General features: G+C 44.4%; 1 protein-coding gene across 1 annotated transcript in view; it reads right to left on the minus strand.

The window, feature by feature from the left end:
• Positions 1–16,677, minus strand: part of PIP4K2A (phosphatidylinositol-5-phosphate 4-kinase type 2 alpha) — a 201,586-nt gene that overhangs the window by 86,617 nt on the left and 98,292 nt on the right. Inside the window, exons 2-3 of the mRNA XM_024199516.2 lie at positions 9,496–9,593; positions 8,266–8,362 (exon numbers count right to left, since the gene is read on the minus strand). Coding sequence (XP_024055284.1) covers positions 8,266–8,362; positions 9,496–9,593 — 195 coding nt within the window. The remainder of the gene's footprint in view (positions 1–8,265; positions 8,363–9,495; positions 9,594–16,677) is intronic.

The following is a 16,677-nucleotide window of genomic DNA, read 5'->3' on the forward strand; positions in this document are numbered from 1 at the left end:
TCTCCTGTGATAGAAATGTCACACTTAGGAGTGGAATTTGCTGTTTTGGTCTCAGAAGTTTATTAGTTAGTGACTTGGGACTTAATGATCATGATGGTCAATTTACTTCCTCTCTCATTAGTTTTCCATTAAGAATGATAGCTCATAACTCTGCATAACCATATAATAAATAATATGCAAAAAACTTACTTGTGGAGCATTTAGGGTTGCCACATACACAGTGTACATGACAAAAAGCCATAAAGATCAAAGAAATAAAAAATTCACACAGCTAACAGTACATACCTTCTTCTCCTCCATCCACTGGCACAAACCCTTAACAATACCACTAAACTACTGCATACCACAACCTCAGTCTGACCTCCTGCACTCATGCCTTTAACAAACTATCCCTCCCAACATTATGATTTGTGGATGTTTGGTGTAGTAGTGTGTTGTATTAGGAGGGGGTAGTTTGGTCAAGGGAGGTGATAGAAAGCTGGCATCCCAAGAGGGCAGAGTTAAGGCTGCAGTGCATAGTATGTGGTGCATGACAGTTATGGTAATGTTAAGGTGTGTGCATTTTCTCAGGTGGGAGGGAGAAAGGATGGTGTTTCTAAGTAATATAAAGCTTGCTTGGGGTTTGTGAAAACACCTTCCCCTTCAATATCAATTGGCAATTGGCAAAAGCATGGCAAATATATCCTCTCTTATAATCTACTTCCACTAAGGTTTTCCAATTATTATTCTTTTTAAACTTCCACATAGAAGTCAGAGGTTACGGGGCACAGTGGAAAAGCCATGTGGGACTGATTCTGTAGTAGGAGGAACCTATTAAAACCTATTCCCAAAGCTATGAACATTTCTAGTGACTTCAATGTTGCTGCATCAGCTGCACAAACAAGTAGTAAATGAAATGAAGCTGTCTCAGTGTGAGCTTCTTTGAGGATGGGGGACAGGATAACCATATTTGCAAATGAAATGTGAGAAGGGCACAATCAGCAGAGAGAACTTTCTATTTTTAAAATTCTAAGAACGCAGTTATTTGATAATTCAATACAAACAAGTAGCACTATATAAATAATTCACAGTAAATAATTTGACTCAGCCTTTCTGTTCAAGAATCCTCCAAAAGCATCTTATAATTTTATTGATTTATTAATTGTTTGAAATTATAAACCAAATACTTTCTAATATTTCCTGTTCTATAGATTGCTGGCAATCAGTTAATTGCATGCATTCAATATACTTAATGCGGCATGTTCTGGTTAATTTGGACCAGACCCTAGGTTACACATAGTAATGTTTCAACTGGGTCATGGAACAGAGGCTGAACGTTTTGTGATGGCTGATTATCTTTAGTCATCATCAAGACAAGGTCAGCTTTGCTCCAAAACTAGACAGATGTAGACAGATCATAGATCATAGAATATCACGATTGGAAGAGACCTCAGGTCATCTAGTCCAACCCCCTGCTCAAAGCAGGACCAATCCCCAGACAGATTTTTACCCCATTTCCCTAAATGGCCCCCTCAAGGATTGAACTCACAACCCTGGGTTTAGCAGGCCAATGCTCAAACTAGTGAATGAGGTGACTCATTAAGTAGAATATCTCACTTCAAGCACATGATACAGGTGCTCCATGATCTACATCGACTGCCTACTGCCTTCAAGTGAGTTTAAGATGCAGCTTTTAACTTATAAAGTCTTAAATGGCCTGGAACCTGCCTAATTAACAGATCACCTCTGTCCTGTAGAATGTACATAGCTGTGGTCACTGGAGGTGTATGAGCTAGATTCCTTCCAATTTAAATGTGAGAGGGTACCTGGCAGAGTGTTTTCCATGAAAGTCCCTCAGCTGCAGAATCCACTTTCCTCCTGGTCAAGAGGAACTTCATTAGTCTATCTTCCCTGTTGAAGGGAAAGGCCCAGGTAGGGACTATCAAATTGTGGAGGTAAATGCGTGGTTATGCAGGTAGTGTCAGAGAGAGGGCTTTGGATTCTTCGACCATGGGATGTTGTTCCAGGAAGAAGGATTGCTAGGAAGAGATGGAATCCACCTAACGAAGAGAGGGAAGAGCATCTTCGCAGGCAGGCTTGCTAACCTAGTGAGGAGGGCTTTAAACTAGGTTCGCCGGGGGATGGTGACCTAAGCCCTGAGGTAAATGGGGAAATGGGATATTGGGAGGAAACACAAGAAGGAGGGTGCAACAGGGGAGGCCTCCTGATTCATACTGAGAAAGCAGGGCAATCGGCTAGTTATCTTAGGTGCCTGTACACGAACGCAAGAAGCCTGGGAAACCAACAGAAAGAATTGAAAGTCCTGGCACAGTCAACTAACTATGCTGTGATTGGAATAACTGACTTGGTGGGGTAACTCACATGACTGGAGCACTGTCATGGATGGGTATAAACACTTCAGGAAGGACAGGTGGGGGAGAAAAGGTGGATGAGTTGCACTGTATGTAAGGGAATAGTATGATTGCTCAGAGCTACAATATGAAACTGGAGAAAAGCCTGTTGAGAATCTTTGGGTTAAGTTTAGAGGCAAGAGCAACAAGGGTCATGTCATTGTGGGCATCTGCTATAGACCACCAGACCAGGAAGATGAGGTAGACCAGGCTTTCTTCGGACAACTAACAGAAGTTTCCAGATCACAGGCTCTGGTTCTCATGGGGGACTTCAATCACCCTGACATCTGCTGGGAGAGCAATACAGCAGTGCACAGATAATCCAGAAAGTTTTTGGAGAGTGTTTCCTGGTGCAAGTGCAGGAGAAACCAACTAGGGGCCATACTCCTCTTGACCTGCTGCTCACAAACAGAGAAGAATTGGTAGGGGAAGTAGAAGTGGGTGGCAACCTGGATAGCAGTGATTATGAGATGGTCAAGTTCAGGATCCTGACAAAAGGAAGAAAGGAGAGCAGCAGAATATGGACTCTGTGTGACATTGCAGTCTATATGATTTTATAAAAATATGCTAATGGGTGAATATAATGTAACTGGAATATTCTTCATGCAAAAGGTCTCTTGTGAGGTATCATTACAAAGCTTATCGTCTATTGAGTGTGGGCATCCTATTTGTGTAAAGGTATCACTCTTGTATCTGAAACTAGAAATATGAAATACAACTCTGAGGGCCTATTCTAATTTTGCAAAGCGTGGGCCATTAATGGTGGTTTGGAATCTTAATGGCTCCCATTAACCAGGACAATTGACTGTAGATGGCTCTATTTGTAGGCAAGCCTTCCTGTGAGTCAGGCTGGGAAGAATGAAGGCTTGGGGTCTTACAGCGACATGTGATCATGTCACATGAACTGGAATCCATCTTTAACCTGGTGCTTTTCCATTGAGAGGAGGGATGGGAACCCAGAGGGACAAAGGATTCCTGCCTTCTGCAAAAGACATAAGTGGGTGGAACAGGAAAAAGAGGGAGCCATCATGAAGAATCCCCTAGCTACCACCTGAGCTGGAACAAGAGCTGTACCAGGGGAAAGTATTGTGTCCAGGCCTGGAAGGTGTCCAGTCTGAGGAAAAAAAACTTACTGAAGCATCTGTAAGGGTGAGATTATCTGTATTCAGTTTGATTAGACATAGATTTGCGTGTTTTATTTTATTTTGCTTGGTGACTTACTTTGTTCTGTCTGTTACTACTTGGAACCACTTAAATCCTACTTTCTGTATTTAATAAAATCACTTTTTACTTATTTATTAACTCAGAGTATGTGTTAATACCTGGGTGGGCAAGCAGCTGTCCATATCTCTCTATCAGTGTTATAGAGGGTGAACAATTTATGAATTTACCCTGTATAAAGCTTTATACAGGGTAAAATGGATTTATTTGGGCTTCAGACCCCACTGAGAGTTGGGCATCTGAGTGTTAAAGACAAGAACACTTCTGTTAGCTGCTTTCAGTCAAGCCTGCAGCTTTGGTGCAAGTAATTCAGACCCTGGGTCTGTGTTGGAGCAGACGGGCGTGTCTGGCTCAGCAAGACAGAGTGCTGGGGTCCCGAGCTGGCAGGGAAAGCAGGGGCAGAAGTAGTCTTGGCACATCAGTTGGCAGCTCCCAAGGGGGTTTCTGTGATCTAACCCGTCACACCTGGGACTTCAGAAAAGCAGACTTTGACTCTCTCAGGGAACTGATGGGCAGGATCCACTGGGAGGCTAATATGACGGGGAAAGGAGTCCAGGAGAGCTGGCTGTATTTTAAAGAAGCCTTATTTAGGGTGCAGGAACAAACCATCCCAATGTGCAGAAAGAATAGCAAATATGGCAGGCGACCAGCTTGGCTTAACAGAGAAATCTTTGGTGAGCTTAAACACAAAAAGGAAGCTTACAAGAAGTGGAAACTTGGACAGATGACTAGGAAAGAGTATAAAAATACTGCTTGAGCATGCAGGGGTGTAACCAGGAAGGCCAAAGCACAATTTGAGTTGCAGCTAGCAAGGGATGTGAAGGATAACAAGAAGGGTTTCTACAGGCATGTTAGCAACAAGGTGGTAGTCAGGGAAAGTGTGGGACCCTCACTGAATGGGGGAGGCAACCTAGTGACCGATGATGTGGAAAAAGCTGAAGTACTCAATGCTTTTTTTGCCTCAGTCTTCACAGAACAGGTCATCTCCCAGACTGCTGCACTGGGCAGCACAGTATGGGGAGAAGGTGAGCAGCCCTCAGCGGTGAAAGAACAGGTTAAGGACTATTTAGAAAAGCTGGACATGCACAAATAAATGGGTCCGGATCTAATGCATCTGAGGGTGCTGAGGGAGTTGACTGATGTGATTACAGAGCCATTGGCCATTATCTTTGAAAACTCGTGGCGATCAGGGGAGGTCCCGGACGACTGGAAAAAGGTAAATATAGTGCCCATCTTTAAAAAAAGGAAAAAGTGGTCAGCCTCACTTCAGTCATTGGAAAAATCATGAAGCAGGAATCCATTTTGAAGCACTTGGAGGAGAGGAAGGTTATCAGGAACAGTCAACATGGATTCACCAAGGGCAAGTCATGCCTGACCAACCTGACTGCCTCCTATGATGAGATAACTGGCTCTGTGGATATGGGGAAAGTGGTGGACGTGATATATCTTGACTTTAGCAAAGCCTTTGATATGGTCTCCCACAATATTCTTGCCAGCAAGTTAAAAAAGTATGGATTGGATGAATAGACTATAAGGTGGATAGAAAGCTGGCTAGATCGTTGGGCTCAAGAGGTAGTGATCAACTGTTCAAAGTCTAGTTGGTAGCCGGTATCAAGCAGAGTGCCCCAGGGGTCAGTCCCTAGGCCGGTTTTGTTCAACATCTTCATTAATGTTCTGGATGATGGGATGGATTGCACCCTCAGCAATTTTGCGGATGACACTAAGCTGGGGGGAGAGGTAGATAGGCTGGAGAGTAGAGATAGGGTCCAGAGTGACCTAGACAAATTGCAGGATTGGGCCAAAAGAAATCTGATGAGGTTCAACAAGGACAAGTGTAGAGTCCTGCACTTAGGATGGAAGAATCCAATGCACTGCTACGTGCTGGGGACCGACTGGCTAAGCGGCAGTTCTGCAAAAAAAGACCTGGGGATTACAGTGGACGAAAAGCTGGATATGAGTCAGTGTGCGCTTTTTGCCAAGGTGGCTATGGCATATTGGGCTGCATTATAGGAGCATTGCCAGTAGATCAAGGGAAGTGATTATTCCCCTCTATTCGGCACTGGTGAGGCCACATCTGGAGTATTGCATCCAGTTTTGGTCCCCCCCACTACAGAAAGGATGTGGACAAATTGGAGAGAGTTAAGTGGAGGTGGACGGCAATGGAAATAATTAGGGGGCTGGGGCACATGATTTATGAGAAGAGGCTGAGGGAACTGGGCTTATTTAATCTGCAGAAGAGAAGAGAGGGGGGATTTGATAGCAACTTTCAACTACCTGAAGGGGTATTCCAAAGAGGATGGAGCTAGGCTGTTCTCAGTGGTACCAGATGACAGAATAAGGAACAATGATCTCAAGTTGCAGTGGGGGAAGTCTAGGTTGGATATTAGGAAAAAACTATTTCACTAGGAGGGTGGTGAAGCACTGGAATGGGTTACCTAGGGAGGTGGTGGAACCTCCATCCTTAGAGATTTTTAAGGCCTGGCTTGACAAAGCCCCTGCTGGGATGATTTAATTGGTCCTGCTTTGAGCAGGGGGTTGGACTAGATCTCCTGAGGTCTCTTCCAACCCTAATCTTCTATGATTAGTCAAATTTGAACCAGAAATCTACAGGTGGAAGGATCTGTAAAAAATTTTGAAGAAACATTCTGAATGTAAATGTTAAACTCAAATATATTATAGAATATCTTCCTTCTTAGGGAGCTATTTGAAAAATGGGAAGTTAATTTTGATTCTATTAAAATCAGAATTCAGAAAAAATTGACAAGCTCTATAGCAGATTGAGAAACAGGCTGAATTTTTTGAGAAAATGCTTGCAAAAAAAGTTATTCCAATCTTCTCATTTAAATTTCAAGTTTCAATGAAAAGTTTTGCTTAAAAACAAAAATTCAGAAAGTTTCAATCAGCTCTGCTTTCTTAGTTTAAATCAGCAACTCTAAAACAAGAAGCAGAAGTTTAGCGGGCTCCAAACAGACGGGAATGGCTTGTACCATCATTTCACCAGGTTAGAAATCTAAGATCCAGGTTTGGCAAGTCGAAATTCAGCAGGAGATGTCAGAGTATGTCAAGATGAGATAAAAATGTAGCTGAATGATGGTGGGGTGGTAACAGTGAAAGGGAGAAAAAAAAAAAGGTAACTTCTATTGGAAGAGTGCATAATAAAAGGACAGCACTGGGACATTGTCAGGGAAGGGAAAAATATTGGGTTCACAATAAGCATTGGATAGAAAAAGGACAGAACCATTTGTAGTGTCATGGCGGAAGGAGGTGGGTAGCTGGAATAGTGTGTGGAGGAAATACAGCCACAAGTGATTAGGGGAATGGCAGTAGGTAAGAGTAAGGTTACGCTGGAACAGAGCGCTATTACTTTCTTTTCCTATAGTGGTGCAGTACTCTGGCCATTCCTTTTTGTGAGGACAGAAAGCCAAGCAGCCAGAGTTATCATCAGGCTGGGAGAGCTTCTTCTAACGCTGCCAGGTCCTGCAGTGTTCTGTTAGCTTGCCAAATCTGCTCTTTACTCTGCTCCAATGCTCTGCATATGTTTCTGTCTTCAGATCATGACAATTGGAAGATAGCAAAAGTACCACCCTGGTTCTCTTTCTGGTTAGTAAAATATGGGGTGAGAAGGAAAAAGAGACAGAGGTACTAACACATGCAGTGAGACTATGTTCAAACAACACTTGTGTTACTGCTGTGCCTTGCTAAAGTTGCTCAGTGGATACAGCATCTCCCATCGGTGCTGTCCAGACATACCTCTTTCCTTTCACTGCAAGAGGCACTATACCTAGCCTCAACAACTCCACTGTGGCGGGTATGTGCAGCAGTAGGAAACAGAACAAGTAGAAAGTCATGGACCGTGAAATAAGCCCTTCTCCGTGCTGCTGGGAGGACCCCAGCTGGGGGCTCATAGCTGTGAGTCCCAGTCGGGCTGGGGGGGAGGGGGGAAGAGACCAGACCCACCTCCGGGTACCTTTTGGGTTGGGACCCCCACGGTCACAACACTGTGAAATTTCAGATGTAAACATCTGAAAACCTGAAATTGACCAATTTAAAAACCCTCTGGTCGTGAAATTAATCAAAATGGACCATGAATTTGATAGGGCCCTAGTGATGCAACAGGAGGAGGAGAACAGACACACAAGTATTGAGGACACAGAGACAAGAAAAAGCTAAGGACCAAGATACTGAAAATTGCAAGAAATAGGAAAAAAAGGAAAGAGGCAGAAAACTCTCTTACTGCCTCAACATTGTCTACATCAGATGAAGAACCAGCAGGCATCTCCCTACTAGGGCTTCTCTCCTGGATCCCTTATTAAATGCCTAAGCAGACTCCAAACCCCCTCCCCCAGTTTATAATTAAAAAACAACCCCCTTCAAAAACTAAACAAAACCACCACCTTCATGTGGGTCTATAGCTCCTGCACAATCTCAGCTACACCACTGACAATCTCAGAATTAGTATACTCCTGTCCTGTTCCTTCTTAATTATAACTAAGAAGGGTGGGAGAAGCCCATTTTCTCACTGAATGAGCAGACAGACTCTCGAAGTATAGGCCTATGATGATCTGTGGGCAGACTTCCACACAAACAGATTCTCCTGCTCATAGCCAGTGGCGCTATGAATAGTTCTTCACATGTATATTGATAGTCAACCTACCTGAAAGTCCTGATCATCTATTCCAAATCTCTCTCTCAGATTGCGGAATACCATTGGACAATATTCCTTAAATTTGAAATGACTTGGCATGTTTTCTCTGAAATAGAATGCAAAACAGTGAAATTCACATGCATGTTCAAATAAATAACTCAGGACAATAACATCTTAAACTTTTGTACAAAACAGAGACAAAGCAGACTTAAGAGTCCATCTACTCCAACCTCTATCAGGTCTATTTTCTCTCTTTTATAGACATACACATAGGGCTTGGTAATCAGCTATATAAGAACTGGATGAAGTCCATACATCTAAATTTTGACAAGTCTTCACATCTGGACTCAAAAACAGTGAAATAATTTTCTCTTTGCCCTACTAATGCTCTAAAGGAAAAACCTTAAATTGGATTATACAAGGATTCAACTATGACACCAAAAAACTCAGAGAAACACCAAAACTTTTATAAAACATGGACTCCTTTAATGATGGATTAGTTTTAAAATCCTATAATTAACCTCACTGTTATACTCAGAACGAGTAATTGCTACTTCTTCTCTTTGAACTTTGCCACAGATTAGAAGGTACAAAATAATGGAATCATTCCATTTTCTAGAATATTTTTAACCTTCATTTTATCTTTATAAAAGTGCATAAAAGTGCTCATGCTATTATTTTGTATCTGAAACACACGACTAATGTACATTGCTGAAAACAAATGCCTGAAGTCATTATTTTGCTAAATCATTCTAATAAATTTCCAACTAATTCCATAGTTTATCATATAACAGAATGGGGTAGTATGGTCAACATTTTATATGATTTCATATCAAGGATTATGAAAAGGTGTACATTCCTTATTTGGCTTTGAAATACTCCCTATTCCACTGTTTATTCTGATTTATAACTTTTTTGTTTCAGATATAAAAAATAACTGTACAAAGATTTATGCATTTAAAATACCTAAACAAAAATTTCCATCATAAACAGAACAATCATTTTCTAGGTAGAAGATATTCATGGGTAATAATATACCATATGGCCAAAGAGTACTACCCAGTAGGCCCTGCTGTTGCTTTTTGGAATATAACAGATGGTTATGTTTATCACAGGATTAACTTAATCAGCAAAACTTTACTCCCATTCATTGAAAAATAACAGAGTTTATAGAATTTTGTAAAATATCGCTGCCAGGAGCTTTATCCCCCTCTACAAAGGGTTGTTACTTGCACTTACTTGTTGAAAAGGTGATTGTCCACCTTTATCTTTGAATATGCTTTGAAATCATCTGGCATCAACATAATAGGAATTTGAACATGGCTCAGTTCATTGATCTAGAGGAGAAGAAAAACAAACATTTAATAACATTTTAGCTTTGCTGTCACTTTACAAATACCCTCTACACATGACTTAGGGCAAAGATGGTATGTTTAGTTTGTTTTAAAACTTGTTAAATTCAGGAGAACAAATCCTAAAGCAATTTCAGTTTTTCTGGATGAAAAATTTAATGACATTTTAAAGTTACGTGTGTTCAGTTTTATCAGTAAATGTGGCATAGTTACTTTGAATTATTGTTAGAATGACCGATGTCATCAGTTGCCTCTTCAGTAATATTTTTAAAATGTTGTTTTGGTCAGGGGATCAGCTATGATGGAGAGAGTAGGAAAAGCATTCCTGATCTATATTGTAGTAAGTGCCAAGAACCTCCAAAGTACTCTTGGAAAGTACTACTTCTCAGGAATGCCAATCAGGATGTGAAATCAGAGTAGAAATTGTGTTTAACCATGAAAATGCTGCTCCTGTTTATTGGACAGAACTACTTTTCTACCCCAGATCATTTGTCAAAATTTTGTCACATTTCATACACTAATTACTACTTTCCCTTACAGCCTATGAACTAGTCTCTCTCCCCTCTCCTCTCGGTATGTGCTTGAGTCCTACTACAACAACTGTATTGAAAATAGATGCCTTGATTTAAACATTTCTTCTTACACATCTTCTCACACTCCACCTTTTAAAGACCTCAAAGTAAGTATTATTTGCAATGAATATTTTAAGGACTGTTACAGATCCGTTTGAATGGAATTTCTATTATTGTCTGATGGGTGCAGTACTATCATCACCATAGTGGATGAGGAGTTGAAAGAGCTAAGAACACAGATAATGAGATGGCAATAATATTGATTTGAGCTGAGGCCATGGCCTAGCGATAGCACAACAAGCTGCCATGGAGGTAACTTGGCCCTCTGGTTCTGAGTTAACAGAGCCTGGAAATGCCATGGAAGTAATGTGCTCAGCTATGGACCTGAAGAAAAGTAGGACAGAGAAGTGCTTTGAGTAGCTTCCTGAAGTCATCTTCAGTCATATCAGGAGTGACAGAGATTGAATAGGTACCATACTAAAAAGTGACCCCCTAAGCTCTGAGGACATCCAGGGATCCAGAAAGTCTTTAAAAACAAAACAAAAAAAACCACTTGTATTTAGAATTTGCTTTTGTTTCAATGGTAATGGTTCCTTATAGGGCAGCTATAAAATGTAATTGAATGAAAGCCCTTGTTACAATGAAGAATTTCATGGCAATGTATCACATTAAATCAGTGTAATATAATAATTACAATTATTAGGTCTCAGTTCAATTCCTGTACTGAATCTGCCAATGCAGATTTATTAACAATTAACAATTCTACCAGATTTTATTGTCAGATCTCAGGAGAACCCTACTGATGATAGTAATAATAATTCCAAGTAAAAATAAAATGTGTAATATTTTTCACGTAAAATCATAGTAATAACGGAACCAGACACATTACCAATGAATAATATCACTAATGATCTCATTTATGCTTCTTGCACTTTTTAACTGAGAAGACATTCTTTGGTTTTTATGTGGTAGAATCATAGAATACCAGGGTTGGAAGGGACCTCAGGTGGTCATCTAGTCCAACCCCCTGCTCAAAGCAGGACCAATCCCCAGACAGATTTTTGTCCCAGATCCCTAAATGGCCCCCTCAAGGATTGAACTCACAACCCTGGGTTTGGCAGGCCAATGCTCAAGCCACTAAGGCCTGGTCTACACTAGGAGGTTGTGTCGAATTTAGCTGCGTTAAATCGAATTAACCCTGCACCCGTCCACACAACGAAGCTATTTAGTTCGACATAGAGGTCTCTTAAATTCGATTTCTGTACTCCTCCCCAACGAGGGGAGTAGCGCTAAATTCGACATGGCCATGTCGAATTAGGGTAGGTGTGGATGGAAATCGACACTAATAGCTCCGGGAGCTATCCCACAGTGCACCACTCTGTTGACGCTCTGAACAGCAGTCCGAGCTCGGATGCTCTGACCAGCCACACAGGAAAAGCCCCGGGAAAATTTGAATTCCTTTTCCGGTCTGGGCAGTTTGAATCTCAATTCCTGTTTGGACATCGTGGCGAGCTCAGCAGCACTGGCAACGATGCAGAGCTCTCCAGCAGAGGGGACCATGCAATCCCAGAATAGAAAGAGGGCCCCAGCATGGACTGATCGGGAAGTCTTGGATCTGGTCGCTGTGTGGGGCGATGAGTCCGTGCTTTCAGAGCTGCGCTCGAAAAGACGGAATGCAAAGATCTACGAGAAGATCTCAAAAGCCATGACAGAGGGAGGATACAGCCGGGATGCAACGCAGTACTGTGTGAAAATCAAGGAGCTGAGACAAGGCTACCAGAAGACCAAAGAGGCAAACGGACGCTCCGGATCCTAGCCCCAGACATGCCGTTTCTACGAGGCACTGCATTCCATTCTAGGTGTGGCCGCCACCACTACCCCACCACTGACCGTGGACTCTGAGGATGGGATATTGTCGACGGCCGGTTCCTCGGAGATGTTAGCGGACGGGGAAGATGAGGAAGGAGATGAGGAGGACAAGGCAGTCGACAGCGCTTACAACGCTGATTTCCCCGACAGCCAGGATCTCTTCATCACCCTCACAGAGATCCCCTACCAAGCGTCCCCAGGCGTTAACCCGGACCCAGAATCAGGGGAAGGATCAGTCGGTAAGTGTTTAAAACATGTAAACGTTTATTTTGAACAGAACAGGAATATTAACAATGGGTTTTTCATGATTAGTTTGCCCTAGGCGCTTCACGTTTTAGTCCTTGGCAGTGCAACTACTGCAAAAGAAGGTCTATATGTCCGGGAATAGAGCTGAAATCCTCATGGGACATCTCCACGAAGCTCTCCTAGAGGTAATTGGAAAGCCTTTGCATGAGGTTCCTGGGGAGAGCAGCCTTATTGTGTCCTCCGTGGTAGGAAACTTTTCCACGCCAGGCTATCATCAAGTACTCTGGGATCATTGCCTTGCAGAGCATGGCGGCATACGGCCCTGGGTTTTGCTGGCTTTCACGCAGCATGCGGTCTTTCTCTGTCCCAGAAATCCTCAGCAGAGTGATGTCGCTCATGGTGACCTGCTTAGAATTAGGGGAATGTTACTGTTGGGACTGCTTGCCTGTTCCTTTACAGAACTGTAACCGGCGGTTTACAGCCACGCAGTGGAGGCGGGAGAGGGGCAGCATACAGGGATCTTTCCCGGGGACAGCCGCGAGGGGGTGGGACAGGGGCAGAGTTCATGCTTGCCGGATTGCCGGCAGCAGGAACTGGCCAATGCTAGGAGCATTGCTTTGAACGTGAAAGGAGGGCACTGCTATAATTTAAGTTTTAAGCAGCCAAAAGTCTATGGCTTAACATGTCAGCCTGCTACCCAAATTCCGCTGTCCTGCCCCGCTTGTCTGATCTCCAGTGCAAGACCCCAGGCACTGAATGCGAAGGCCGAAAATTCGACCTTGTCCTGAGTGCGCATGTGATAGGTGCTGTGCATGGTCTTGTTCACAGAGAAAGACTATGTTCATTGTTCACAAAAAATTATCTTTGTGAGGAATTCACTCCCTTTTTCCCATCCCACAGCTGCGACTGTCTCCCAACCTACCCTGGCATCCCCCTCCCAGAGGCTGGCGCAGATTAGGAGGAGAAAGAAAAGGACACGGGACGACATGTTCTCAGAACTTATGGGCTGCTCCCGAGCCGAGGCAGCCCAGCAGACCCAGTGGAGAGAGAACATGTCGCAAATCCATCGATCACACATTGAACGGGAAGAGAGGTGGCGTCAGGAAGACCAGCAGACGACTCAAACGCTGCTTGGACTAATGAGGGAGCAAACGGACACGCTCCGGCGTCTTGTGGATGTTCTGCAGGACCGGAGGCAGGAGGACAGAGCCCTGCTGCAGTCTATCTCTAAGCGCCCTCCCCCGCCACAAAGTCCCAAGAAGGAGGGGCGGCAGGGGCCGTGAAAACTGTCACTCCACCCCTGCAGACTGCTCAAGTAACAGAAGGCTCTCATTCCCCAAAATTTGATAAATCCTTTCCTTCCCGCCTCACCCAAGCCCCCGGCCCAGTTTCATCCCCTAACTGTTTAGTTGCTAATAAAAAATACCTTTCTGTTAATTACTGTTTCCATCATGTTCTTTTAGAGGACAGTGTGTTTGAAGGGGGGGGGAAGGGGGTTGGTAATTGGACAGGACAGTCACCTTTACCAGGGTACAGACAGGGGGGCATGTTCAGCAGCAGGTCACACACACATTGCAGTCACTAGGCACCCTGGTCAGCTGGGAGGTGGTTTTCATATTCTGTGTGTGGGGGGGGCTATGTGAGTTTGTGGCAGGGGAGGGCGGTTAGAGATCTTATGCAGCGGTCCTTATCCTGGATCACAGAGCCACGCAGCAGCGTCCTCCCCCGCCACAAAGTCACATAGCCCCCACACATAGAGTCCCAAAAAGGAGGGGTGGCAGGCTCAGTTGAAACAACCAGTCCACCACTGCTGACTGCTCTAGGAGCAGGAGCCTGTCATTCCTTGAGTTTATAAGCGTTCTTTCCATCACTACGCCCGCTCCCCACCACAGTCTGCGTCCCAGTTTCAACCCTTTACCGCGAAACCCGTAATAAAGAAAACGGTGTTCATTAACAAAGTTCCATTTTTTTATTTTTAAACGTGTGTTGGAAGGGCGGGGACGGGGTATGTAGCTGCAGAGGATAGTCAACATAAACTGGGTAAAGAAACGGGGGCAGGTTCAGCTTCTCTTTAAACAAAGTTAATAGTCACAGGTTACCCTGCTCACTGAGGAACCTAGCTTTCAAAGCCTCCCGGATGCACAGCGCGTCCTGCTGGGCTCTTCTAATCGCACAGCTGTCTGGCTGGGCGTAATCAGCAGCCAGGCTATTTGCCTCAACCTCCCACCCCGCCATAAAGGTCTCCCCCTTGCTCTCACAGAGATTGTGGAGCACACAGCAAGCTGCTATAACAATGGGGATATTGGTTTCGCTGAGATCACAGCGAGTCAGTAAGCTTCTCCATCTCCCCCTGAGACATCCAAAAGCACACTCCACCACCATTCTGCACTTGCTGAGACGGTAGTTGAAGAGTTCTTTTTCAGTGTCCAGGGCGCCTGTATAGGGCTTCATGAGCCAGGGCATTAGCGGGTAGGCTGGGTCCCTGAGGATCACTATAGGCATCTCCACTTCCCCAACAGTTATTTTGTGGTCCGGGAAGTAAATACCTTCCTGCAGCCGTCTAAACAGACCAGAGTTTCTCAAAACATGAGCGTCATGAACCTTGCCCGGCCATCCGACGTTGATGTTTGTAAAACGTCCCCTATGGTCCACCAGTGCTTGCAGCACCATTGAAAAGTAGCCCTTTCGGTTAATGTACTGGCTGGCCTGGTGGTCCGGTCCCAGGATAGGGATGTGAGTTCCATCTATAGCCCCACCGCAGTTTGGGAATCCCATCGCGGCGAAGCCATCTATGATGACCTGCACGTTTCCAAGGGTCACTACCTTTGACAGCAGTACCTCAATGATTGCATTGGCTACTTGCATCACAGCAACCCCCACGGTAGATTTGCCCACGCCAAAGTGGTTCGCGACTGACTGGTAGCTGTCTGGCATTGCAAGCTTCCAGAGGGCTATGACCACTCGCTTCTGGAGCTTCTGGACAGTCAGGGCTGCTCACATCCGGGTGTCCTTGCGCTTCAGGGCAGGGGACAGCAGCTCACAAAGTTCCAGGAAAGTTCCCTTCCGCATGCGAAAGTTTCGCAGCCACTGGGATTCATCCCAGACCTGCAGCACTATGCGGTCCCACCAGTCCATGCTTGTTTCCCGGGCCCAGAATCGCCGTTCCACAGCATCAACATGACCCATTGCCACCATGATGTTCACGGTGCGGGGTCCCGTGCTTTGCGAGACGTCTGTGCCACTCTCAGACTTCATGTCCTCACCGCGATGCCGTAGCCTCCTCGCCCGATTTCTCAGCATCTGCCTCTGGAAAAGGTGGACGATAAGGTGCGAGGTGTTTGCAATGGCCATAACTGCAGCGATGGTCGCAGCGGGCTCCATGCTCGCAGTGCTGTGGCATCCGCGCTGTCACTCACCAGAAAAGCGCGTGAAATGATTGCCCGCCGGCGCTTTCAGGGAGGGAGGGCGGGAGTGACGGTTGGATGACGACAGTTACCCAAATCCACCCTCGACACATTTTTTTCCCCAGCAGGCATTGGGGGCTCGACCCAGAATTCCAATGGGCAGCGGGGACTGCGGGAACTGTGGGATAGCTGCCCACAGTGCACCGCTTCCAATGTCGACGCTTGCCCCGTTAGTGTGGACTCACAAAGTCGAATTACTGCCCTTAGTGTGGATACACACGTTCGACTTTGTAATATCGATTCCACATATTCGATTTAAGTAAAATCGAACTACTCTCGTAGTGTAGACATATTCCTCCCCCCTACGGAGCTATCCCTCCCCAATGCGTCTCATTGATACATCTATTTTTGTCGAAAGTTGTGGTAGAAGGGAAAAGTGCAGAGAAACTAGGGAAAGATAAGATACTTTTCGATACTAGCCCAAACATAGATTAAAAAGAGCAACTGCTTAAAAGAACATTGTTAGGTTAAAAGTATTAGAAACAAAACAAAAAACACAACAAATTTCTTTGCCCATGTTCCATTTATTATTAAAACAGAATTTTAATCTTTATATATATTTAATTTAGGCTTCAATCCTGCACAAGACATATGTAACTTATGTGATATATGTAATACACCTCTACCCCGATATAACGCGACCCGATATAACACGAATTCGGATATAGCGTGGTAAAGCAGTGCTCGGGGGGGGGGGGGCGGGGCGGGGCTGCGCACTCCGGTGGATCAAAGCAAGTTCAATATAATGCGGTTTCACCTATAATGCGGTAATAATTTTTGGCTCCTGAGGACAGCGTTATATCGAGGTAGAGGTGTATATGTAACTTAGGCCTTGATTAACATGAGGGCAGATACTTGAATCTGCATAGAGCCTCACTAATTTGGGGTAAATTGGAGAATTAGGGCCTTACTTTTTGC

The sequence above is a fragment of the Terrapene carolina genome, unplaced genomic scaffold (genome assembly GCF_002925995.2).
Source record: "Terrapene carolina triunguis isolate 2854851 unplaced genomic scaffold, T_m_triunguis-2.0 Scaffold84, whole genome shotgun sequence".
Classification (NCBI taxonomy): domain Eukaryota; kingdom Metazoa; phylum Chordata; order Testudines; family Emydidae; genus Terrapene; species Terrapene triunguis.